Source organism: Sarcophilus harrisii, chromosome 5 (assembly GCF_902635505.1).
Source record: "Sarcophilus harrisii chromosome 5, mSarHar1.11, whole genome shotgun sequence".
Classification (NCBI taxonomy): domain Eukaryota; kingdom Metazoa; phylum Chordata; class Mammalia; order Dasyuromorphia; family Dasyuridae; genus Sarcophilus; species Sarcophilus harrisii.
In genome coordinates this window covers 266,867,703-266,893,332 of record NC_045430.1, presented here as the reverse complement: position 1 = coordinate 266,893,332, position 25,630 = coordinate 266,867,703, and the positions used below count along the sequence as shown (strand labels likewise).

Here is a 25,630-nt window from a genome sequence, read left to right as displayed (position 1 = left end):
TTCACAATTTATTCCCTCTCCCCCCAAGTTCTTTTCTTGTTGAATTGAAAGCTATTTTGGTGGGGAGATTAGATATTTTTCTTTGACTAGCCATATAGGATATAACTATCATTAGGCAGTCAAGTAAGGGGCACCTAAAAGACTCTGCTCTTTTGGTTGACTGGAGGTTGTTAAAATGTGCCCACGAGTGTTGGCAAGTCTAATATTTCTAAGGCCTTGCTGAGCAAGCTGCCTGCTGGTGAAATGTAACACTTTTTTTTCAGTCATTTCTGATTCCCCTCTGCCTTGCTGGATGTGATTTCCATGTCACTGTTTGATTTCCTCTGCTTTCTCTTGACCTCATGCAGTATTTATAGCATGCTTCCCTATATCCCCCTTCCGTCTCTAGGTTTGTGAATGGCAGCCTCCGGAGCAGCTGAAGCAACTGCTTGATCTGGAGATGAGGGACACTGGGGAACCACATCAGAGACTCTTGAAACTTTGCCAGGATGTCATCCGATACAGCGTCAAAACCAGTAAGGCTCTTAATTTGTCTCCTGACCTCTAGCTCAGTGACAATGCAACGTGTTCTCTTAGAAGTGGGTTGTCAGTGAGAAAAGCAGATTAAAACTAGGTTTATGCGTTGGAAAAGATGGAAATTAAAACAAACAACGGATCTGTTGTTTTTAGGGATGTCAAGTAGCTTCGGTTGCTGGCATTTTTTTTATTTTTATTTTTGATGATTGAACAAAGTTGACTCCCTGACCAAACCAATTGATTTTTGCAGAAATCTGCTGTGAAGCAAAAAAGCTCTCAGTTAAGAGCAAAGTAGCTGATTGGCTGGCTGCGGTTGGAAATGGACTGTAGTTTTACAGTGTCTAGCTCTTTTTAATGTTCCTATTAAAAATATTTACCATGACAGCTTTTCCCTCTTTATCCCAATCCGGTATTCAGAAGTAAGCAGCTTAAATCTGCCATGTAATTTAGGTTTCCATGTTGGTCATGTGAATTTTAGCAAGAACTAAAAATTCTATAGGATGGCTCTCTAAAGTACTCATGAGTACTAGTAAAAGGTTGTGCCTTTAAAGTCTCCTTACAAGTTCTTTGATTGTTAAGATGGATAGCTTTGACCAATATCTCATATCTGAATTTAAAAAAAAAAAAGATCCATCAGAAGCACAAAAAGCTTAACAAGCTGGAAGCAGCAGAAATACCCAGTATCTTCTGGCTCTTGGATGATTAACACATGATGATAAATGTTCTTCATTTTCAAAGGGTACCAATGACATCATGGGTGATGTCTTGACTTGCCAGTGAATTGGATTTAAGTGATACAGAGTTACCTGAAGTTTTAAGCTTACTTTCTTTTCCAGAGTCATAGAAGTCCAGTGGCTAGACAAAAGTCAAGATAACTGGCAGTGGCCTGCAGTGAAATAGCCGACTTTTACATTATGGTCTAAAGTAAAGAAACATTGGTTTTGGTTTTGTAGTCAAAGACCCTGAATTTAAATTTCTGCTCTGCTACCTGTGTGATTTGGGGCAAGTTATTTTCCTGCTCTGAATCTCAAGTACCTCATTGATAAGATGATGGGGTTAAACATGATGAATACAAATTTCCTTTCTCACCCAAAATTTGGGAACCTATGACTCTGTCAACCACTCTTCACCTCTTGGATATTCTCTCTTCTCTCCTCTTTAATGACATTATTCTGTTGATTCTTTTTATTCTCTAATTTATCATCCATAAATGCCCCTTAGTGGTAGATGTTCCCCAACATTCTGCCCTCTTCCCTCTTTTATTCTCCCTTTATGTTCACTCTTGTAGCAAATTCATCAGCTCCATTGGATTTAACTGTTTTCTCTTTGCAGATGACTCCTAGATCTCTCCCTTAAGCTTTATTCCCATGTCATTAATTCCTACTAGATATGTTGAACTGGATATCTTAGAGCATATTAAATTTAATGTGTCCAAAATCAAATTCACATTCTCCTCTTCTAAACTTCCCCATTTTTATACAAGATACAAGCACCATCAACCTTTTAGTCTTCTAAATTCATGAACTTGGCTTTATGCTCAATTATTTATGCTCCCTCAACCCACATATCCAACTTTTTTTTTTCAAATCTCACCATTTCTATCTGTATTATATGTCTTGAATCCAAGACCTCTTCTCTCTCTCTTTTTTCATTTTTTTCCTTCCTTTTTTTTTATTATAATAACTTTTTATTGACAGAACCCATGTCAGGGTAATTTTTTTACAACATTATTCCTTGCACTTACTTCTGTTCCGATTTTTCCCTCCCACCCTCCACCCCCTCCCCTAGATGGCAAGCAGTCCATATATGTTAAATATGTCACAGTATATCCTAGATACAATATATGTGTGCAGAACCAAACAGTTCTCTTGTTGCTCAGGGAAAATTGGATTCAAAAGGTAGAAATAACCCATGAAGAAAAACAAAAATGCAAGCAGTTTACATTCACTTCCCAGTATTCTTTCTTTGGGTGTAGCTGCTTCTGTCCATCATTGATCAATTGAAACTGAGTTAGAGCTTCTCTTTGTCAAAGAAATCCACTTCCATCAGAATATATCTTCATACAATATCGTTGTTGAAGTATATAATTATCTCCTGGTTCTGCTCATTTCACTTAGCATCAGTTCATGTAAGTCTCTCCAATCCTCTCTGTATTCATCCTGCTGATCATTTCTTACAGAACAATAATATTCCATAACATTCATATACCACAATTTACCCAACCATTCTCCAATTGATGGGCATCCATTCATTTTCCAGTTTCTAGACACTACAAACAGGGCTGCCACAAACATTTTGGCACATACAGGTGCCTTTCCCTTCTTTAGTATCTCTTTCGGGTATAAGCCCAGTAGAAACATTGCTGGATCAAAGGGTATGCACAGTTTGATAACTTTTTGGGCATAATTTCAGATTGCTCTCCAGAATGGTTGGATTCATTCACAACTCCACCAACAATGCATCAGTGTCCCAGTTTTCCCGCATCCCCTCCAACAATCATCATTATTTTTTCCTGTCATCTTAGCCAATAGGTGTGTAGTGATATCTCAGAGTTGTCTTAATTTGCATTTCTCTGATCAATAGAGATTTGGAACACTTTCATATGAGTGGTAATAGTTTCAATTTCATCATCTGAAAATTGTCTGTTCATACCCTTTGACCATTTATCAATTGGAGAATGGCTTGATTTCTTATAAATTAGAGTCAATTCTGTATATAGGCCCAAGGCCTCTTCTCATTTCTCACAGACTTTCCACTTTAGTTCAAGTCCTCATTATCTCTCACTAGAATTACTATAATTGGTTTCTGTTCTTAACTCTCCCTTTCGCTCTCCATTCCAGTCTATCCTATACACAGTAACCAAAATGCATTTTCTCAAGTGCAGTTCAGATGAAGTCACTGTTTCAATAAATTCAAATGGTTTCCCAGTGCTCCCCAGCCTTGTTGTTGTACAGTTGTGTTCAACACATTGTAATTCCATTTGGGATTTTCTCAGCAAAGATACTAAAGTGATTTGTCATTTCCTTCTCCAGGTCATTTTACAAATAAAGAAACTGAGACAACATTTTAAAATTACTTGCATGATTACCTAGAATAAGAATAAAGTATAAATCCTTTGTTTATCTTTTGAAATTCTTCACTCTCTGGTCCCAACCTATCTTTCCAATCTCTTTGGACATTACTCTTCCTCCTGTCCTCCACAATCTAGTCAAATTTTATTTTTTTTTTCTATTCCTCACACATGTCCCTCTGTTATCCATCTCTGTATATGGCTGGAATGCAGCCTCTCTTTCCTTCACTTCATGGAGTCTCATTTTGAGGGACTTTGTCTTTGAGACACAGCTGCTAGTCTTCTTCCTAAAACCACCTTGTGTTTGTCTTTATTTGTATTTAGTCACTTTAATATACACACATAAATATGCATATATTTGCATATGTATATATATCCACATATATGTGTGTGTGTGTGTGTGTATGTTCATTTGAACATCTCCCCTATTAGAATGTAAGCAAGAACTGTTTTACTCTTTTTACTTATATCCTTAACATCTAGCACAGTGTCTGGTACTTTGATACTTGATAAATGTTTGTTGATTAATGTATTGACCTTCTGACTTTATATAGATTAAGTTTGGATTATATGGATCCCACATTTTTATGCCTATGTGATAAAGTGGTTTTTTCCTCCCCTTAACTGACTGCAAACATAAAATCTGGGCATATACTGAGCTCCCAAATTTCAAAAGGAGAAAAAAAATCACTTAAAATGAAAGATACGGATTTTTAAATGCAGTAAAAAGTTAATCCATTGCTTAGGACCAACCTAGCTTGATGTCACATGAATTCTGACACTGAATTAAATTTAGTGGAAAGAATCTAATCAAATTACAGCTAAAAATAATTGGATTGTATCCCCTTGGGAAAGGCTGGTGTATTTATCAAAAGCCCCGTTAGCATTTCGGAAGCAGAGATACATATCTTATTATTATGGTCTGTGTCAGAAGGGGTGGAATGACATTTAATGTCAGGGATTCTTAGTTTACTGGACTTGTTCCATGCTGTTGCTATGGAAATCACTCATAAATTAACATGGAGAACTCTAAAAATTCTTTGTGCAATCATGGCTCCTAGCCATGCCCAGATTCCATTGGTGGATCAGAGGAAGAAGTTTTCATGTCCTACTTTCATAGTCATTTTTTATTTTAGTTATCATTTATCGGGGAGGGGCTGGTTTCAAAAAAGAAAGTCTGATGGAGAGAATACTAATTTGTGATTGGAATCATACATTGAAATGACTACCTATGGATCCCCAAATCGGAAAATGTTAGTTGTTCTTTGACATTCCATACTTACACATGAAACCAAATGTCCTATAAGTTATGGATATGAAAAGTCATTCCCAAGATAAAGCTAAGAACCTTGGCAATGCTTATTATAAGAGGCAATGGAAAATAAGAGAAAAAACAATGGACTTGGAATCAGAGAATCTGCTACACTCCAGAGCACAAAGACACAAGGAAAGAAATTCCTTCCCTGGGATTGGCCATTTCTTTGTCTTTATGTCCCTAGGATTAACCGTGGTGCCTAATATATATCAAGTGATTAACAAATGCTTTGTTCATTGATTCTATTAGGGGAATTTACATTGTTCTCCTCTAAATCAATCAACAACCATTTATTAAGTGCTTAGCTTAGTGTCGGGTATCCAGTAAACACCAAATAAATGCTATTGACTTACTTTGTTAACTTGCCTCCTATAGTCCAGGTATGGTGAATAACTTTCATAAATGAAAGTTTCTACCATCAAAAAGCTTACAGTCTCTCTTTTTCCAGTCTAATATCAAGCAGTCAGCCAAAAAGCATTTATTAAGCAGTTAATATATGTCAGGCACCATATTAAGTGCTAGGGATACAAAAAAGGCAAAACAGTCTTTGCCCTGAAAGATCTCCCAGTCAGATGTAAGCTAGTCTGCACAAAGAGGTCACTTGATTTAACTAAGCTTCCATCTCATCCCAATTAAAATGAAGGGCTTGACTAGATGGCCTTCCCTTCAGTTCCTCCAATATTCCTCATGGGTTCTATATTGAAGTCCCTTCACCGTCATGGACACCCTCTAGGTCATCTCCAGGTATTCAATGGTCTTCCTCTAATATGATGGCCAGTACTAGATGCATTTGTACATTGTACTTTTGAAAGTTTAGCATCTCTCATTGATATTTTAACTATATTCAGTAATTGTGCTTATATTAGAGTTGTTTTGACCTTGGTCTTGCCATTGGACTTCAACAACTATGGAAGGGAAAATGAGGCAGCCCTGCCTCTATTCATGTGCAATGCAAGACATCATCCTCACGATGTCATTGGTCCAACAACCATCACAAGTATGGCTTTGAAGACAATGATTTATTTTGGTATAGCAGGCATTTAAGTGTTTAATAAATGTTTATTGATTGATATTGTCAGTTATGTGGTCTCATTTGAAAAATATATGAGTGATTTGCCAAGAATGACACATAATAATAATAATACCATTGATATTACTGCTACTTAATATTTATTATTAATCAACTCACTGGACATTCTGTTTCATATGGAAACACAGAGTGCTTAAGCAGAGTGTTCTTACAGGCCTCCTTCCTAATTTTTAATTCTTGGAATCCATTATTAAAATTTATGCCATTGAAACATGCAAATCCCCCCAAAAGTGACAATCAAAAAAGAAATAGACTATTAAAATAATTTGTGGAAAAATTCTTCCTCTAATCAACTAATGGAATCTGAATATGGCGAGAGTGATTTATGAAGATTTATAATAATAGTAACGGTTTTTTAGTGCTTTGTATTTTCTAAATTCCTGGGCACAAATCTTGTCTCAGATTCTTACTAGTTATGTGACCATGGCCAAGTCACAACTCAGTGACCTCATCTACAAAATTAGGGGCTGGACTTGATGGCCTTCAAGCTTCCTTGCAGGTTTAAATGCATGATCTTTATATGCTTTATCTTGCTTCATTTTCACAGCAACCTTGAGAGATAATTACTGTCCCTGTTGTTTTTTTGCCATTGAACAGATAAGAAAACTGAGGCTTAGAGAAATCATGGACAACAACTGGAATATATCCGAGGCAGGGTGTGCCTGTTTACAAGCCATTGATGCTTTTTATTAATGATTTAAAAAAATTATTATAGCTTTTTATTGACAAAACATGCATGGGGAATTTTTTTTTTATTATAGCCTTTTATTTACAAGATATATGCATGGGTAATTTTTCAGCATTGACAACTGCAAAACCCTTTGTTCCAATTTTTCCCGTCCTTCCCTCCACCCCCTTCCCTAGATGGCAGATAGACCAATACATATTAAACATGATTAACTGACTTTCTAATGAACAGAAATTTGTGGAATATGAGAGCAACTCCTCATTGCCTGTCCCTCATAAAACCCTGCGGGGTAACATTGTTGATGTCTGTTCATAAGATTAAAATCTAGGGTTCATGTTGAGAATAAGTTTCTCCAGTTGGAGGGAAAGCTTCTCACAATCAAAGGGAAGTTTCTAATAGAATAAAATGAACATAACAATAACAAAAGTGGGAGGCGGATGTTTTCTCCAGAAATGAGCTGAAAGTTCCTGCTTGAATTGCCTGTTTGCCTGAGGGCAATTTGCCTCTTCCAGGAAAACTGTCTGAGAAAGGAGAAGAGAGAAACTTCTCTCTTCCTCTGCATGCATATTGAATTAAAATTCATAATTTGTGAATTAAAAATGACTTGTGTTTGAATCAACAGATCACCCAAGATTCTTCAATCAGCTGTATGCTGGCCTTGATTACTATTCCCTGGTTGCTCGCTTCATCACAGAGGCTTTGAACCCAAGTGTGTAAGTGAAGTTCTTCTGGAATTGGGTGATGAGGTGGATTTCTTTCCATTCAGATATTTGGAGCGTTTGCTGAATGTGTGTGTATGGTTCCATTTCTGTCCTAAGTGAGTCATAATTGCTGATCTTCACATGTTCATTTTTAGAGGGATAAAGAAGGGCACAGATCTATGATTTCCCTGATAGGGACTCATGATATGGAAACTCCCTCCATGGATCCCTCCAGTGGATACTGAGGAAACTTCATAAAGTCATAGCTCTGAACATGAAAGGGATCTTAGAGACCATTGAGTTCCATCCCCAACCCCATTGTACACACGAAGAAAGTAAGGAACTGAGAGATTAAAAAAAACAAAACAAAACAAAAAAACACTTGCCCATGGGCACACAATGAGTACACACACACACACACACACACACACACACACACGAACAGTGGTCTTTCTGACTTAGGCAACTAGGTGGTGCTACACTGGATACCAGGAAGACTCATCTACCCTAGTTCAATTCTGGCCTCAGATCCTAGGTGTGTGATCTTAGGCAAGTTACTTTACCCTGTTTGCTTCAGTTCCTTCATCGATAAAATGAACTGGAGAAAGAAATGGCAAATCGCTCCAGTTTCTTTACCAAGAAAAACCCAAATGGTTTCACAAAGAGTCAGACACAAGTGGAGATACTCAACAATAGCTTTTTGACTTAGCATTGGAAATTTTTAAAGGTTCTTAAGTCTTAGTTAAGTACTATGGTCTTTTGAGTGATAGAATGTGGGGAAGCCATAATGAATTTTCTATTGTCAGCTCTCTTCATACCCATCTTTTTGTTTGTACTAGCAGATAATAATAATAACTTGTACTTAATATTCCACTTTAAATTTTGTAAATTACTTCATATATACGATATTGAAGAAGGGACTCCTGAGAGTCTAAAAATCCTTGAAGGAGAAAATCTCCTTCAACTCTGCTTCAGTGAGGGACCCTGCCCAAAAGAAAGCAAACAAAGACAGTTTCATTGTTATCTAGCAAAAGGAATTCCAATCCTATTGAATTGAAGAAACTCATTGAATTCCAGCTCAAGATGAAACCCAACTTGGGACTCCACCCACGATCCCCCTTCAGCTGGCAGCCAAACTAAAATCCTCTTTGCAGAGGTTCCAAACATGCCTTGCTATGCCATGCTAGGTTATGTCATGGAAACCTCTGCCTGCTGGAATAATATTCTTTTCCAGTGTTACCCTCTCTTTATCCTCAACTATTTCCCTAACGAGACCTTATGCCTCTGTCAGGATTTCTAACCCTACTTCCCAATCCCCATAATAAACCTCTTTTATCAATCTAGATTTTCAGGTCTGTAAAATTCTTTACAGAGAATCTCTGCGCCACCAGAAGGGAGTTTCCCAAAACTCCCTACCCGAATCCCAAGGGGGTGCTGGGGAGCCAAACTTCTCCATTTGGTTCCCTGAACCCTGAACCTGCCACTAGACCTTATCATTTAACAACCTGACCACCAGAAACCCTAATCTCCTTTTGGTTCCCTAAATCCAGACCTTATCATTTGGTTCCCCACTAAAGGGAACCCCAAAACCTAAACCTTATCAATATCATTAGCAACCTCACAAAACTTTGTGAGCTTTGAATATATTTGGATATTTGGAAATATTCATTCCCATTTTGCAGATGAGGAAATGAAGACTCAAGGAAGTTAGTTGATTTGAAATTAGGAAGGATTTGAGGCAGAATTTGAATGTAGGTTTTCTTGACTCTTCCTGATAGTATACTCTAGCCAATCCATATAGCACCAGATCTCTCAAAATAAGACACTGTGAACTGTCCATTTTCTTCTAAACAAACAAGCAAACTAAAAGACTCTTACACAATATACACACACACTCATGCACACACACACACACACACATTAGGCAAATGTCTACATACCTGTATCCACAAAAATGAAATCTCTGAGTGAATTTTCACTTTCCTCATAAGCATCACTAATCACTAATGTCCTCATTACACTGCCAGTATTACTATTTCTGAATATGCTGCAGTCAGAATTTCCATAATATAAAGTTGGTGACATAGTTTTGTTCTTATCTCTGAGATGATATATTTTAAGTGTGCTTTAATTTAATTTATTGACTTACATTTCTAGATCTGACTTCTGACATTGCTAGGCTGACATTGGACAAGTCACCAATCTCATAAGTCCTCAGTTTCCTCATTGGAAAACAAAGGTTTGGACTATAATTGAGTCTTGGAGTCCTTTACAATTCTAGGTCCATGATTCCATGACCTTTATGAGGCTGTTTTCCTCATCTATAAAATAGAGGAGTTTGACTACTGACTTCTGAGACCTGCTGTATTTTACCTCCTTTTATAAGCTGTTAGAAAGAGTTTTAGAAATAGCTCAGGGATGTTCTGTGTGTGGGGGGGACCTGAAGGCCAGTTGAGCTGAACCCTTACTGCCATGAAGCTGGTCATCGAGGTGCTCATTTGGGTTTTGTTTTATTTTGGGAGGAAGATAAACTCATGAGAGTTGACCACTGGACTGATAGCCCTCTGGAAGAATGACTTTGTCATAGAAAAAATCCTTTCATGAGGGTCTCATTTTACAGAATAAAGCAGTCATTGGTTTAGTTTCAAGTGCCAGCAATTCCTCCTGTTCTTGTTTCTTCCTCTGTGTATATGTGTGTATGTTTGTGTGTAAAGAGAGAATAGAACAAAAAAAAACAACAGAAGACTTTCTAGCTTTGAACTATATAATCTTATTTTCCTATTTTCTATCACAAAGGACCCATAACTCAAACCTCCAAATTTTCTTTGTTCATTGGCTATTAGTATTTATCTACCTGTAAATAATACCTTCTTTGCCCATATATTTCCATACCATGATGGGGAAATTTCCTGAGAACCACACCAACCAGTAAATCCAACCTTGCCTTTTTCTGCTGAAAAAACAGCATGTAACTGTTGGTGCTTGATTGAGTTGCTGAAGCTACTGCCTACAGGACTGTGTGTACGTGTTGCTGAGAAGACAGAGAGACATTTGGATTGTACTTCTAGAACTGACATTTCTTTTATATCTGTCTAGTTATACCTATGAGGTGTCCCCAGTGTTTCTGTTAGTGGAAGAAGCTGTTCTGAAGAAGATGATCGAATTCATTGGCTGGAAAGAAGGGGATGGCATTTTTAACCCAGGTAAGAGATAAGGGTTTTTGCCTTTTTTCCTTTCCCGACATTTTAAGAATACATCACTCCCATCTTTTACATTAAAAACAAAATTTCATGTACTGGGCATTGATGCAAAACACTGAATGTTAATGATGCTGTTTGGCAAAGACTGATCTCATGGTTTTCCTGAAATTGACAGCTGTGTGTGCTTTCATGCATGTAGCCCCATGGAATGAAATCCATTCTGTCTTCTCAAGAGTTGTTGGTGATGCATCTCTCATCTTCAACTCTTGTATGGATGGACACATGAGGGAAAACCTATTTACAATGTGCCAAGTCCTGTGCTAAGTGATGAGGAGACAGGTACAAAAGTGAAGAGGTCATTTCTAACTGGAGGAGACAACACATAGAGACATTTGAATTTGGAAAATTACAGATGTAAGAAGTCAAGCTATAAGGGAGTGGATTGAAATATTCTTTCTAGGTTCAATCATTTGAAAAACGAGATTGAAGCAAAAGGGAGAAGAGATGGCTGGGAGAAGCCTGTCTGGAAATAGCTCAGATAAAGTTGCCCATGTGAGACACTCATCAGTCAGGATATGAGGTTCATATTTTAAATATCTAACACACTGTGTGATTCTGGTAAGTGACAAATTCTCTGAACCTGAGGTAGCTCCCTAGGGAAAGGAAAAGCTGGGATTCAAAACACATAGATGGCTAGGAGCACTGCTTGCAGTCAGGAATCTGAATTCAAATCTGGCTTCAGATACTAGCAGTATGATTGGTCAAGTCAATTAAATTGACACCAATTAGGTCCCTAAATGTAATGTTCTTCTCTAAAATATAATGTTCTCAGGGAGCAGGTTTCTTGGGGGGCTTCTGGGAGCAGCCTTAGTTTCAGTTCAGTGTAATCACCCTGAATACAGCCAGGAATTAAAGTCCAAATCATTTATTGTTTCCTCCAAAGTCTTGTCTCCTTCACTTGGGGCTTGGCTAGTTTTCTTAGAGGCTTATCTCTCTCCTTGGTTCCGAGGGCTCCTGCCGCTAGTCCTTTGCCTCTGCCCGCTTCAGCCTCCAGCCAGAACAAAGGTAGAAGATGGGATGAATCTGTCTCCTCCTCTGAGAGCTTCTAGTGGGCTTCTCCTTTCTGGCCTGACAGCTCCTCCTTATATGTTCCACACTGAGTACACACCAATCATTATATCACTAGGAAACCATTATTTGTTGTAGGATTAAATCAATGCTAAACTAGATTTAACCATTGTCGCCTCAATTCCATTTACTTAGCACCTTGTTTCGAGTTCTGGCCCATAACACCTAAAGAACCATATGAGAAAGATAGAATGAGTATTATTATCACTACTTTACAAATGAGGCCACTAATAGAAGCAGTGTATTGATTGAACCTTTAGTCTTGAGTTAAAATCTGTTCAACTCCTACTTAAAAAACACTGACTCTTATAAATCTTTTACCTGATGAGTAGCCCAGGCAATTTTCTCACACTAATAGTTGTTGTATTATTGGAAAAAAACTTCCCCACCAAGAGTCTACTCTCTCCATGAAATCACTGAGTTTTTTTTTTAAGTGGATATTTACTTTATCAATCTATATTGTATACATATACATGTATATAAATACAATGGAAGAGAGACTCATCCATTGAGACTCTGACTCATCCATTCACTAAGTTTACATGCACTGCATAGAAATGAGTCTGTTTGCAAATGGATTAGGTAAAGAAATGTTTTTTTGACTAAACAAGAAATAAGGAGCATTATAGAGATTATTTTAATTATATTAATGGATTTTTTTGGACAAATAAAAGCAATGCAATCAAGATTGGAAAGAAAGCAGAAAAGAGTAAAATGCAGAGAAATAAGTCAAATTTATATGAATGCAAGTCATTCTCCAATTGGTAAATTGTCAAAGACAGGTCATTTTTTGGGATAAAGAAATCAAAGCTACCTATGGTCATATAAAATGTTCTAAGTCACCATGAATTAGAGAATGCAAATTAAAATGACTCTGAGGTCCTACCTCATACCTATCAGCTTGACTAAGATGACAAAAAATGATAAATATTGGAGGGCATATGGGTAAAACAGGACACTATTGTACTGTTAGAGTTGTGAACTGGTCTAGTCATTTTGAGAGCAAATTTGGAACTATAGCCAAAGGGGCTATAAATTTATACATATATTTCGATCCAGCAAGAAAAACTACTAGGTCTTTATCCCAAAGAGATCTCCCCAAACTGGGAAAAATATTTATTGTAACTATTTTTTTGTGATGGAAAAGAATCAGAAATTGAGGGAATGGCCTCAGTTGGGATCGATTGGGAAATGATTGAACAAGTTGTGGTGTATGATTGTAATGGAATACTATTGTGCTATAAGAAATGATGAGCAGAATGGATTCTGAAAAACTTGCTAAGACTTAACATGAACTTATGTGAAGTGAAATGAGCAGAACCAGGAGAACATTGTGCACAATAACAGCAGTATTGTATGGATGATCATCTGTAACCGATTTAGCCATTCCCAGCAATAAAATGATCTAAGATGATTGCAAAGTACTGATGATGAAATAAAAAGTTTTTCCAACTCCAGAGAAAGAAAAACAGAGTTTGAATGCAGACAGAAGCATACTTCTGTTTTACTTCCTTTATTTTTCTTTTTGGTATGTTTTCTTTCACAATATGACTAATATGGAATTATATTTTGCATGACCTCACATGTATAACCTATATTAAATTGTTTGTCTTCTCAATGAGGGAGAAAAAGAGAAAGAGGGGTAGACAATTTGGAACTCAAATTTTCAAAAATGAATGTTAAAAACATTTACAAGTGATTGGACACAATATTTAAAAAAGAAAAGGGTTTGCACCATACAAGGGAAACTTTTCAGAGGTCAAGAAAACTTTGGAGTGAGGAGGCAATACTTCGTTACCTCTGTTGTTGGCCATTAAAATGACAATTAAGTGGAGAATTTGTAGCCTGTAGAGAACCTAGGTCCTAAGCCAGGTCTCTTGGGACCCTGGCTACAATCCTCTTAAATGATAATTCATGGGGTTATTTCCAAGGTGAAAATGTGCTGGCAGCTAAAAAGCTGGATGTCAGGAAAGATGCTTCAAAGATGTCTTTTCACTTTGTTTCAACAGGTGGCTCTGTGTCCAATATGTACGCCATGAATTTGGCAAGATACAAATACTATCCTGAGATTAAGGAAAAGGGACTCTTTGGGTTGCCCAGACTAGTTCTTTTCACATCATCAGAGGTAAAGTAATTGCTTTGAGACCAAGACTATTTTTTAAAAGTCTGATTCAGTAGTGTTGGTTGATTTTAATGCTATATGATTATTGTTAATACTATTGACTTTATATAATAATGTTATACTATATTGCTCTATATACTATATGATTTATTGTAGCTGTGTGTTAATAACTGATGACCAAAATAACAAGAGGTGATAGAATCACTCTTTCTATCAACATGAGGTATAGAAAGAATTTTAATAGTTAACTCAATCCCTTCTCCCAAAAAACCCTGAATTTGCATGGGTACCACACACACACACAAACACACACACACACACACACACACACACACTTATGAATGCTGTGCATCACCTTTATTTGAAGTGTTCTAATCTATAAAATTCTCTTTCAAGAAAAGGAAAAATTTAATTTAAAAGATAGCACATTCTCTCTCAGGGCAGTGTCTTCCTTAAGCATCTTATTAATGGGATTTCAGATGACTGAGGTTAGAATTTGTGGTGACACATTCAGGCTGTGCTGCTCATCTTCCCAGGTTCCCTTGGGGATTAATAGACTCTGTAGCAAATACAAATGGCAGCACCTGTCTGATGTGGACAACTCTGATTTTGAGCTTAAGCCCTTCTCCAGAGAATTGGAATGAAAATAATCCAATTATTAGGAAGGATGTGTACTCATCCATCCACTCAATGTGTATTTATTAAATATCCTCTGTATGCTAGGTAATGGAAATTCAAAAATGAACCCAAAAGAGGGCTTGCCTTCAATGAACTTATATTCTATTGGGAAGGAAAACAATGTAAACACAGCTAGATAAATACAAATTTAAAAAACAATAAATACAGGGTGATTTTTCCATGGGAAGGCATGTTTATAGCTAGTAAGGGAATAAAAAGTGAAACTTGAGCTGAGTCTTTAAGGAATATAGAGCTTCTTTTTAATAGAGTTGAGGAAGGAGAGCATTCTAGGTCTATGGGACAGCCTGCAAAAGTATAGAGGTGGGAAATTAAATGTTGTGTAGGAACAGCAAATGGAGCAATTTGATTGACATACACTGTGTGTCCAAGAAAAAAAAAAAAAAACTATGCAATAGGCAATAAGTAGACCGAAGTCTGATTATGAAGGACTTTAATTGCCATACAGAGCAGATTGTCATCCTAGAAGCCAGAGGAAGCCCCAAGAGTTTCTTGAACAGAGTAATGAGTAATGAGATACGAGCCTTTAAAAATAGCAGTTTGGCAGCTATGGCAATTATATGAAGATGGATCAGAGAAGGGAGAAACCATAGGCAGAAATATAAATTAGGAAGCTATTACAATGACAGACAAGAGAAGCTGAAAGTCTAGACTAAGATGGTGTGAGTGGAGAGAAGACAATGGACAGGAGTGGTATGAAAATAGTAATGACAAGATTTTAAAAAGAGAATAGATGTAGATGTGGGAGTGAGTGAAGAGTCAGAGATTGCTCCTAAATTGTGAACTTGGGAGATTGGAAAGATAATGATGCCTTCAACAGAAACAGAAGCTAGGAAGAGGTGAGAGCTTGAGAATAAAGATAACGAGTTCTATTTTTTACATTTTGAATTTAATATATCCAATAGACACCTGAAGATGAGACTCAGAGCTTTGGTAAGATTAGGGCTGGATATATATTACAGATCTAGGAGATATCTGCCTAGAAATAATGGTTGAAGTATTGAGAGCTGAATAGATTCCTGAAAGAAAAAAGAAGAGGGCCCAGGTTAAACCCAGGTTTAACCCATCCTTAGAAAGCAGGATATGGATGTCAATCCAAAAAAAAAGAGACTGAGATTGAGTAGCAGGGCAGGAAGGAGGAAAGCAAGAAGAGAATCTACAGAGAAAACCCAGGAAGTAGAGAGTTCTTAGGAAGAGGGGATGGCCAACAGTAACAAAAAAGATGAAGATTAAAGGGGGCTAGCAGAATTGGCAATTACAAGATCACTCTTAATCAAGTTCCTCACCTCCCATGACCTTCACTTTCCCTCTGTTTCAGTCATGTCCAAGGGATGGTTATCACTTTGATCTTGCTATCACCCATAAATGTTCCACTGGCACTTTGGAGAATGTAGTTCCAATTAACTAATGTTGGAAACCAGATTGCAAGAGCGTGAGATGTAAATAAGAGAAGAAGAGCTAGAAATAATGAGACAGCTCTATCCTTGAAATTTGGCATGAAATGGAGAGGAGTTATAGCCTGAGGAGATAAGTACCATCAGATGAGACTTTAAAAAAAAATGGTTACTTGGGCACATTTATACATGAAAGGGAAGGAGGACAAACTAAAAATTAGAGAGAGGAGGGAATGAGTAGAGGGGGAAGTTGCTAGAAAAAGTAAGAGGGGACAATATCAAGGACATGAGGGAAAAGACTATCTCTTCATAAAACATAAGAAGAAAGATGAGAGAATGATAGAGAATCTCTTTTTTAGATGAAGAAAAGCTGTAGAGAATGAGTTCATGACAAATGGCCCGTTTTTAGTCAGTGAGATATCAAGTAAGATTTTCTGCTATAAAAATAGGAGAGAATGGTTTGGAAATGTCAAGAAAGGAAGAGTAGATTTGGAGCAGTCACTGTGGGTGAGAGTCAATTAGGGAGGAATACAAGGATTATCTTGCTACAGTGAAGGTTCAAGTAAAATTTAAAAAAAGATAAATTTATAGTGGGCCCAGAGTCAGTATGGTTATGGAACTTATTCCAACACCATTGAGTAGCACCCAAGTAAGAGCAGAAAAGATGGATGGGGGGAGTAACTTCAAGTTTGGCCAAGCATCAGTGCTGATTAGATAAGGTGGCAAGAGATTTGAGTAGAGAAGACAGTGTATAATTGAACTGATTTAACAATGGAATCAAGATGGGGAGGGAAGGAAAATAAAGTCAGGGAAGGGATGATGGTCTTAGAGAAGGCTGAGGAATGGAGTAAATAGGTGTCACGATAATAAAGATAATAAATAAGTGAGCTTTGGAGGAGTGAGACTTAGAGGAACTATAGAAGCATAGAGAGGTTATGTTTAGAGGAATTTCAGAATCTTGAACCTGAAAGTGAAACACTTATGTCAAGATCAAAGGATGACCATCTCTATATGTGGCTGAAGTGGAGTGAAGGTGAAGGTCATGGGAAATGAGGAACTTGGTGAACTGAAGATCCAGGTTATTTGAGCATAGACTCATAGGGCCATTGCTTTAAACCTAGAAGAAGGCATAGAGGACATCTATTACAACCCATTCATTTTTTGGATGAGAAACTGAGGCCAGGAGAGGTTAAATAACTTGTCAGTATCTAAAGTGGGATTCAAACCCAGGTCTTATGGATGCAAATGCCACCTTGCCTTTCTTGACATGACACCAATATGCATATTGAAGTGCTTAAGTATAAGGGCAGTGGTTGGAGTAGAGAGGAAGACCATGAACCAAGCTCTGCAGTTTTTGCGAAAGAAAGGATGGTGACCTTGGGACTGGTTTGTAATTACTGCCAGAAACTAGATTGGGTGATCTATCTGGGTGGAGTGACTTAGAGGAAGAAAAATGGATGATAACTAATGACATGGAGTTCTGGAGGCGTTATAGTTGAAAGGCCTGGGTTCAAATTTTTCCTGTTCTCTTTCTCTGTGTGACCTTAAACAAATCACTAATCTTCCCCAGTCTCAGTTTCCTCATCTGTAGAAATGAGGGGGTTGAGCTGGGTCAAGGATTTTTATGCGTCATGGACTCCTTTTTGGAAGTCTGATGCAACCTATGAACCCCTTCCCAGAATAATATTTTTAATACATAGTATTACAAAGGAAACAAATTATACTGAAATAGCTTTGAAAATATTTTTAAAAACTCATTCCTCCAAAATAAACCTTGGAAGAGAGAATCTTCCAACTTTGGATTCTGTGATATTAAGAGGGGAAAACTTTGCCTGGGATGACTAAAGCTTAGTCTCTCCCAGAGAAAGGGGGACTGATTTCTTAAAATTCTCTTCTACTCTCTCCTATGGAATTTTTTCTTGCCTTTGTTTTTCTTCCTGACCCAGCCCCCCTTGTGAAGGTTATCTAGGTCATGGTCAAGTAAATGAAGAAAATAGTAACCCAACAACTTAAACTCACTCTAAAGGCCACTTTATCATCTCTCTCAGTTATTTTCTTTTATAACCAAAAACTACTTTGGAAAAGGAGAAGTTGCCCAATAGGAGATTACCACTAAGAACCAGCTCTCTCAGCTTGATCTCCTGAGAAGATTCTGACCTTTGCTTTTGGTTAGTTCCATGCCATATAAGGAAGGGCAAAGGAGAGCTTAGAGCAGCTGCTCACTAGACCACTTGGCCTGGGTTTCTGAAATTGGTTTTAGATTGCAATAAGGGCTTCTCCATGGGGTCTTCCTTCAGTGACAAAACAAAGAAAATATAAGTTGCTTCCCAAGAAGATGCACATAGAAACTTGGTGTATTTGAACGAAGATGCTCCTCTTTCCTTTAGATTTTTTCTCAGGAGTCTTTCCCCTTTCTAATAACCATGTTCTCCCCTAATTGGTGGACTGGGGCAAGATCAGAATCAAGAGCAACTAGCAAAATCTTTAAAATAAGAATTCTTAGCCAAAGGTCCCTTGACCTCCAAGGTATCTATGGATAGATTTGAGAGGATCCTTGTACTTGGATAGAAACAAACACATTTTTATTTTCTCTTACCTCAAATTGAAATTGTAACATTTCCTTCAGCAACAAACATTTTTTCTAAGAAAGAGTCATTTGGTTTCATCAGTCTGCGAAAGGAAGTCCATGACACCAAAAAGGTTAAGAATCTGTTTCAGCATTTGGACAGGTGTTTTCAAATTTGAGAAAGCCATCCTAAGTGGGATATATGCTAATGGCTGAGCTTTATTCCCTTTCCCTTTCTATTCTTCATTGTATTTAAACCTTGCCTAAGCTCTCCTAGAAATATAACTCTAGAAAAGGAAAGACAACTCCATTGAAAGGGAGAATAAAGGATATGCCTGGGAAAGCTCAGGGACAAAGGTGGTGCTAGTAAGTTTCAACAGAGTGAAAGGAAATTGGAGCACTACGCCATTATGAAACATGGCTAACTGACTTTTGTATCTCAAGAGAAGACTAAATGCAAAGAAAGGCAGAAAAGGGGCTTTGTTCCTCTTGCTAGCAGGAGAGAGTCAGAAAACAGAGAGGTAATAGACCCAGTTTTCTCAAGAATGTCATTTTGAGAGAACAGCTTTGAAAATTGGTTATTTTATTATTATTTTAATATGTTTATTTTCTCATTTAGAATTATAATTAGGAACTCAGGTAAACCTGTATTGTTTTTAGGGAAAATGACATAGGATTTGGGAGAGCAAGAATGAAATCTCTTGGCATATACAAAACTGAGCGAGATCTCATATTACTGTCCCTTGATTCTTATGAGAAGGTGACTCAAGGGAGGAGACCTGAAAGGCAAGATTAGGGAAAACTCTCTTGGGTAACCATCTTTGTCATGTGCCCTGATGTTGCTTGTGATCTGAGCTGTGCCCTTTGTAAGAAAGGGATCTTTAGACACAGCAGCATGATGCAAGAGACAGGGGACAGTCTGTCTTCGATAGATGACAAAAATCTGGTGTATGGGTCACCGTCCGTGCAGTAGCATAAAACCTGATCCTTCCCATATCTCAGGAGGTGAGAGGGGAAGATGACAATCTAGGAACAGAACCTTGAGAATGAGGAGGTAGAATCAGATGTAGTTTAGAGCCAGAGGACTGTCTTGAGAAACAATGTCTCCCCCATGTTGATACCTGTGGGCCAAATCTCAGTTCTCCCACTGAGTTGAAACTCTGTTCCCTTTTCTTCCTCAACAAAATGTATTCAGGCTAAAAATTTCACTTTGGTCCACTCATCCTTCTCACTATTACAGTTATCACCCATTTGGCCACATAAACTCACACTTGGCTACCCTGATGGAGCCCAAGAATTGCTAAATTCCAGGAGAACCAGATAGTAAAGAAAGGAGGAGCATGAGTGGGTCTATTCAATCAACTCAAGCCCTCCGATAGAGAAGGTTTTCAACTTCCCCTATTATTTTCCATGATCCTGCATTGTGGGCTGGTACTTATTGGGTCAGTTTGCTATTTTCCACACTGCTACTTTCCTAACTGGGTCAACAGGCAACCTGAGACTTTGTGGGATTGAAATCATACAGTCAGTTATGTTCTGAAACTCTTTCTAAGAGGAACTTTTCAGTCAACAACATCAGCTGTATGAATCAGGAGGGCTCAAGGGCATAGAGATAACAGCTTAACTGTCCCTGTCCCAAGAAGTTTCCCTTCTTTAAACAGGCACAAAACGGAAATGAGGCAATTTGGGTAGAAAGCACTGGCAGCTGGGGGATGAGAGGGCACTGAGGGAAAGCTTCATTAAGAAGATGCCGTTAATGCTGAGCCTTGAAGGCAAATGGATGTTTTCTTCAGTGATGGAGGTTAGGGAAGAGAATTCCATGCATGAAAACAACCCATGTAAAGGTCTAGAGATGGGAGATGTAGTATAGTATAAGGAATGCTTTTATATTTATTTAAATGTGAACATTTTGCTCCTTTACCATTACCTCTTAGAATGGAAGACTAAAAAGCAGCCATTCTTTTATTTTGCCTTTGTATGTCTAGTTCTTTACATGTAGTAAGTGCTTGGACTGAAATTCATTCCATTTTATAGATAAGGAAACTGAGGTCCAGAGAGGGGAAGTAACTTTCTTGAGATAAAGAAAACTGGACAATAGCAGAGTTGCCAACTCTTGGCTGCCCTTGAAGACCATTTTCATGACACCGTAGTATCACCTAGAAATGGTAACTTCTCAGTTAGATCCTTTCCTTCTCTTTGTACAGCACTGCCTGGTCTAGGAGAAAATGTTGGCCCCCTTCATTGATCTTGTATCTGGACAACCATTGAGAAGTCCCTTCTTCTCAGGGCCTCAGTTTCCTCATCTGTAAGATGAAATGGTAGAACAAGGTGATGTCTGAGGTCTATTCTACCTCTAAATCTAAGCTCTTAAGGTGTGGTATTGATCAATAATCATTAAAACATTTATTAAGGCAGAATCAGCCTATGCTTTGAAATCTTCCCTAGCTACAATTACACTTGGAGATTCCATTGAGCTATTGATAATGATCCAAAGGTGATTCAGATTGCATAATTTAGTTGACATGTAAAGTGATATCACGTGTCCAGGTTTATCAAGATCCAAAGCTTGCTTAGCTTTGAGAAGTCACCAAGACTTTACATGCAAAGGCGCATTAACTCTACTCTGATCAGGCCCCATAACTTTAGAAAAGATTTAAAGTCTTGGGATGTCCAGAAGGGAGTCAAAGGACTGGAGAAAGGGTGAAGACTGATTGAAAGTCTTGAGGATATACAACCTATAGAAGAAAATATCAAAGTCATTGGCTTCAAATTTGGAGGATTAACACGGGGAAGAATCTTCTGGCATAGAGGGTCTGCACAAAAATCCTTCTCTCCTCTTTTAGTAGACCCTCTCCTTGGGCAGAAATGCTTATGTGAGGAACCAATGGAGAGAAACTCCAAGAGACAGATGTAGGTTTTCTGGAAGGAAGAACTTCTTAACTATTAGGTCTCTATTGACATATGGCATGGGCTGCCTTGGGAGATCATAGATTCACTAGGGATCATCAAGCAAAGGCTAGATGGCTAATTTTTGGAAGTGGAGAGAGGATTTCTTTATAGATCTATGTTAAACACTTAAGAGTCTATTGCTTATATCAGGGGTCCTCAAACTACGGCCTGCTGGCCAGATGCGGTAGTTGGGGATGTTTATCCCCTTCACCCAGGGCTATGAAGTTTCTTTATTTAAAGGCCCAAAAAACAAAAGTTTTTGTTTTTACTATAGTCCAGCCCTCCAACAGTCTGAGGGACAGTGAACTGGCCCCCTATTTAAAAAGTTGGAGGACCCCTGGAGGGTCAGAGAAGGTGAGGGTATGGGGGAAAGGAAAGACAGCTGTCTTTAAGCATGTGAAGTGTTGTTATATGAGAGATTAACTATGTCTTGTTTGTCCCAGAGGGCAGATCTGGAAGTATTGGGAGAGACTGCAAAAAGAAAAATATAAGTTTGACACTGGAAAGACTTCCTAACAGGAGGAGTTAACCCCAAATGGAATGGAGATGCTGTTAAAGATAGTGGGTTCTTCCTCTCCCATCCTCCTAGATTCTATCTTCAGGACAGCAATTGATGAATTCATCAGATACTTCTCAGACCCTGACTATGGGCCAGATTCTATGCTAGATACCAGGAATGCAAAAATAAAAGTGGAATGACTTTTTTCTCAAGGAGCTTATAAGAAACACATACATATTCTCTCTCTCTCTCTCTCTCTGTCTTTCCTCTCTCTCTGTCTCATTCCCTTTCTCCATCTCTGTCTCTCTCTGTGTCTCTGTCTTCCTTTCTCCCTCCCTCCCTCCTTTCCTCCTTCCCTCTCGACTTCATCCCTTCCCACATACAACACACATATATGTGTACACATGTGCTCATTTATGTATGTATTGTGTACTTATAAACATGTGATTTCTGTCTATACATGTGTGTCTATATTAAATGTGTGTATATTTATACAAAGAAAGATAGTTATTGGAGAGAAGGCTCTAGCAGTGGAGGTCATGAGTTTGAGAGCATTTTTTCTCCTTGCCTTTCCTAAAATGGAGCACTCAGAACTATATACTGGGTTCTGGATAGAGCAGAGTTAATACAACTCCGTAGAAAAGATACCTGGCATTTTTCTGAAGCAATTCAGTATTAGGGTCTAAAAATACCCCAAGGGAAAATATTGCTTTAGCTCTATAATATTGCTTCTAGCTCTATAGTGAAGGTCTTCAAGCAAAGAGGTGTGTCTCTGTGTATGTTTTTGTACCTATGTGTGTATAGACATATGTATATACATACATAGACATCCATGTTGGTCCCCGCTGGCATGTCACATTGAAAGGAAAGACCATTTTTTCTTCTTCTCTATGTCCTCAATACTTAGCATAATGTTTGGTACAGAGCACGCATGACTTTTGATCTTACTCATAAAAAAACTGATCTCAGCGAGTCCCCAAAAAGTGAGACCATGACCAAACATTAGACCCAAGACTTCCAACTCCAATTCCATCATTTATTTCACTCCTTCATGCTGCCCTTGGAGGATCAAATGAAATCATGAATGTGACAGGATTAGAAAAAAACCCAACATTATCTTCCTATGGAAGATTATTACAAATGAGAAAGTAGAGGCAGAACAGCCCAAGATCACTGAAGAAATGAGCCTTGCCTGGAATTCAGAATGACAAGCCTTTAGTTCAGTGCTCTCTCTTCTGGATTTTTCCATCTTTTTAAAGGAAGAATGAAAAGCTGTGAAGGGTCTTTGCATGTGTCCTAAAGAAAATTATGAAAGACAGGGGACAGAACTGGGACAAGTTTTTCCTTTTCTTTTTTGCTGGTACCAGGCGTGATCTTTTTGTCATTAAAAGCATTTTTTTGCAATTGCTTTCTCCAAACTTCAGCTTGTGTGTGTGTGTGTGTGTGTGTGTGTGTGTGTGTGAGAGAGAGAGAGAGAGAGAGAGAGAGAGAGAGAGAGAGAGAATATGTGTTTCTAAGCATAAGCCCAGCATGTCTGAAACATCTCTAAGGTTTCTTCTCCCCACTCCCACCCCCTTCCCAAGGCTTCTTTTCTTCTCTGCTTCTCTTCAGCTCTGCCCGTCCCATCTTTTATGTGTCCCCATACAGTTCACATTGACATCGCTGTCTATTCTGCCCTTGGGTACCGCTGCTCAGCCTCCGCTTCTGCCGACATTCGCATTCTGATTGCCACTTTAGTTATTCTGTGGGCTTGCTGGTTCCTGAGTCTGGAGTGGGCTGACATTTCCCAGTGGCCCCACAAGACTTTTCCGAGAGCCTAATAGGCAAATTCTGTGGTGTGGGCGAGTATTTATCACTCTGAAATCAATAGCTGTTGGTTGAGGGCCCAAACCTTGGGTGGGCAGCGGCTCCCCTGAGCTGGCTGTGCCTCTGACCGTGCACTGATACAGGTCGATGTCGTAGCAACTTAATTACTTTTCTTTGGACCTGGTTGTTTGTCAATGGGTATTCTGCTCTTGCAACAAGCGGAAATAAAGGCGGTTTACCGGCATATGTAGGATGGCTTCATCCTCCCCAATGGTGTTATTTCTACATTTGTTTTTGCAAAAGGAAATAAAAAAGTGCCAAAAGAAAAAAAAGTCTCTTGACAAAAAAAGAAGAAAAATAACCGCAGTCAAAGAAATACATCAAGCTGAGCATAGCAGGCATGAATAGACGCCTTCCTACTTGTGGATATGTTCGTTATTGTTGCTTAGAGAACAATAGCCAGGGTACCTGTAGATGCTTAGAATCATGAATCAGAAGACTCTTTAAAAATGATCTCCAAGTTTCATTTTAAACATTTATTAATTTTATTTTAATTATCCATATTCATTTTCCAACAGAACATGAACAGGCAAAGACTATTATTTTTTTTTCTTTTGCATCCCAGCAGTTAGTGTAGTGTGTGGTATAGAAGAGGTGCTTAATAAATGTCTGTTAAATTGAATTGAACTATATTCATGACCTAGAAAAGGAAATGACAACCCACTCCAATATCTTTGCCAAGAAAACCTCAAATGGAATCACAAAGAGTCAGCCATGACTGACATGATTGAATGACAACAGTATTAATAAAATGTGCCCAAAGTTCTATGGGGCAGCCATAGCAGACTTGGTCCTTTCTAATTTGCCAGTCTTTTCTCTATGACTCCTTTTTCTTGGTTTTATATGTTTTGTTTGTGTAACCTGCCTGTTGGTTGGCTACATCTAAGCATTTATACCTATGTTTTATATATAATCACATAGAATGTTTTACATAAAATATAGGGCAGATATGCTCTTTGCATCCCCACTCCTTCATTCAGTCTGTGCTAGGTAGCAGGAACATATTTATTGCTATTGTTACTTAGTAATAATACTAATGATGCTAGCTAGTATTAATAATGAGAGTAATGGCTAGCTCCATTGAAGGTGAAGACTATTATTCACTTCCTGCTCAAGAACTGATAGATCCACTTTGCAAAATGACACACACATTTTGGACTTGCTCAGTGAGAAAATTTGTTTTCCAGGTCTCTGTAAAATTGCTTCAGGAATCTGTAGAATTGCTTCAGGACTCTGTAGAATTGCTTCAACACTCTGGTTTTTCTTTCCTTTTTTTTTTTTTTTTTTTCTACTAAACAAGGTAGGAAGAGAGAATCATGGGAGGGAAAGAAAATAAATACTCCTTAACTGAAAAAAAAATGAAATTTCATTAAAATAACAGAAGCTAGAATTTTCATACTGCTTTAAGGCTCACAAAATACTTTACATGTAGCATCTCAGTTTATCAATACAAAAATTCTGTAGGCACTATTATTATTTCTATGTTATAGATGAGGAAAGTGAGACTGAAAGAAATTAAATAACTTGGTCAGGGTCACTCAGCAGGCAAGTATCTAAGATAAAATTCAAACTCATGTCTTCCAGACCCCAGATAGGGCATGTTTTCCACTATTGCCCCTTAGCTGTCTGAATCAGTGCTTTAATGACTGATTGAACCCCAGATCACAAGATTTTAAGAGCTTAGATTTAGAACTAGAAGGAACTTTAGGGATGAATTAGTCCTACCCTTTCATTTTACAGATGAGAAAACTGAGGCTCCAAGACATAGTGTCTTCCTAAAGGTTGCTCAGATACTAAGTGGCAGAACTAAGGTGTGAACCCATATCCCTT

At 38.0% G+C, this 25,630-nt stretch overlaps 1 protein-coding gene across 1 annotated transcript in view; it reads left to right on the top strand.

Annotated features, from left to right (window-relative positions):
- Positions 1 to 25,630, top strand: part of GADL1 (glutamate decarboxylase like 1) — a 206,190-nt gene that overhangs the window by 33,732 nt on the left and 146,828 nt on the right. The window contains exons 3-6 of the mRNA XM_031940417.1: positions 389 to 515; positions 7,302 to 7,392; positions 10,477 to 10,583; positions 13,718 to 13,833. Coding sequence (XP_031796277.1) covers positions 389 to 515; positions 7,302 to 7,392; positions 10,477 to 10,583; positions 13,718 to 13,833 — 441 coding nt within the window. The remainder of the gene's footprint in view (positions 1 to 388; positions 516 to 7,301; positions 7,393 to 10,476; positions 10,584 to 13,717; positions 13,834 to 25,630) is intronic.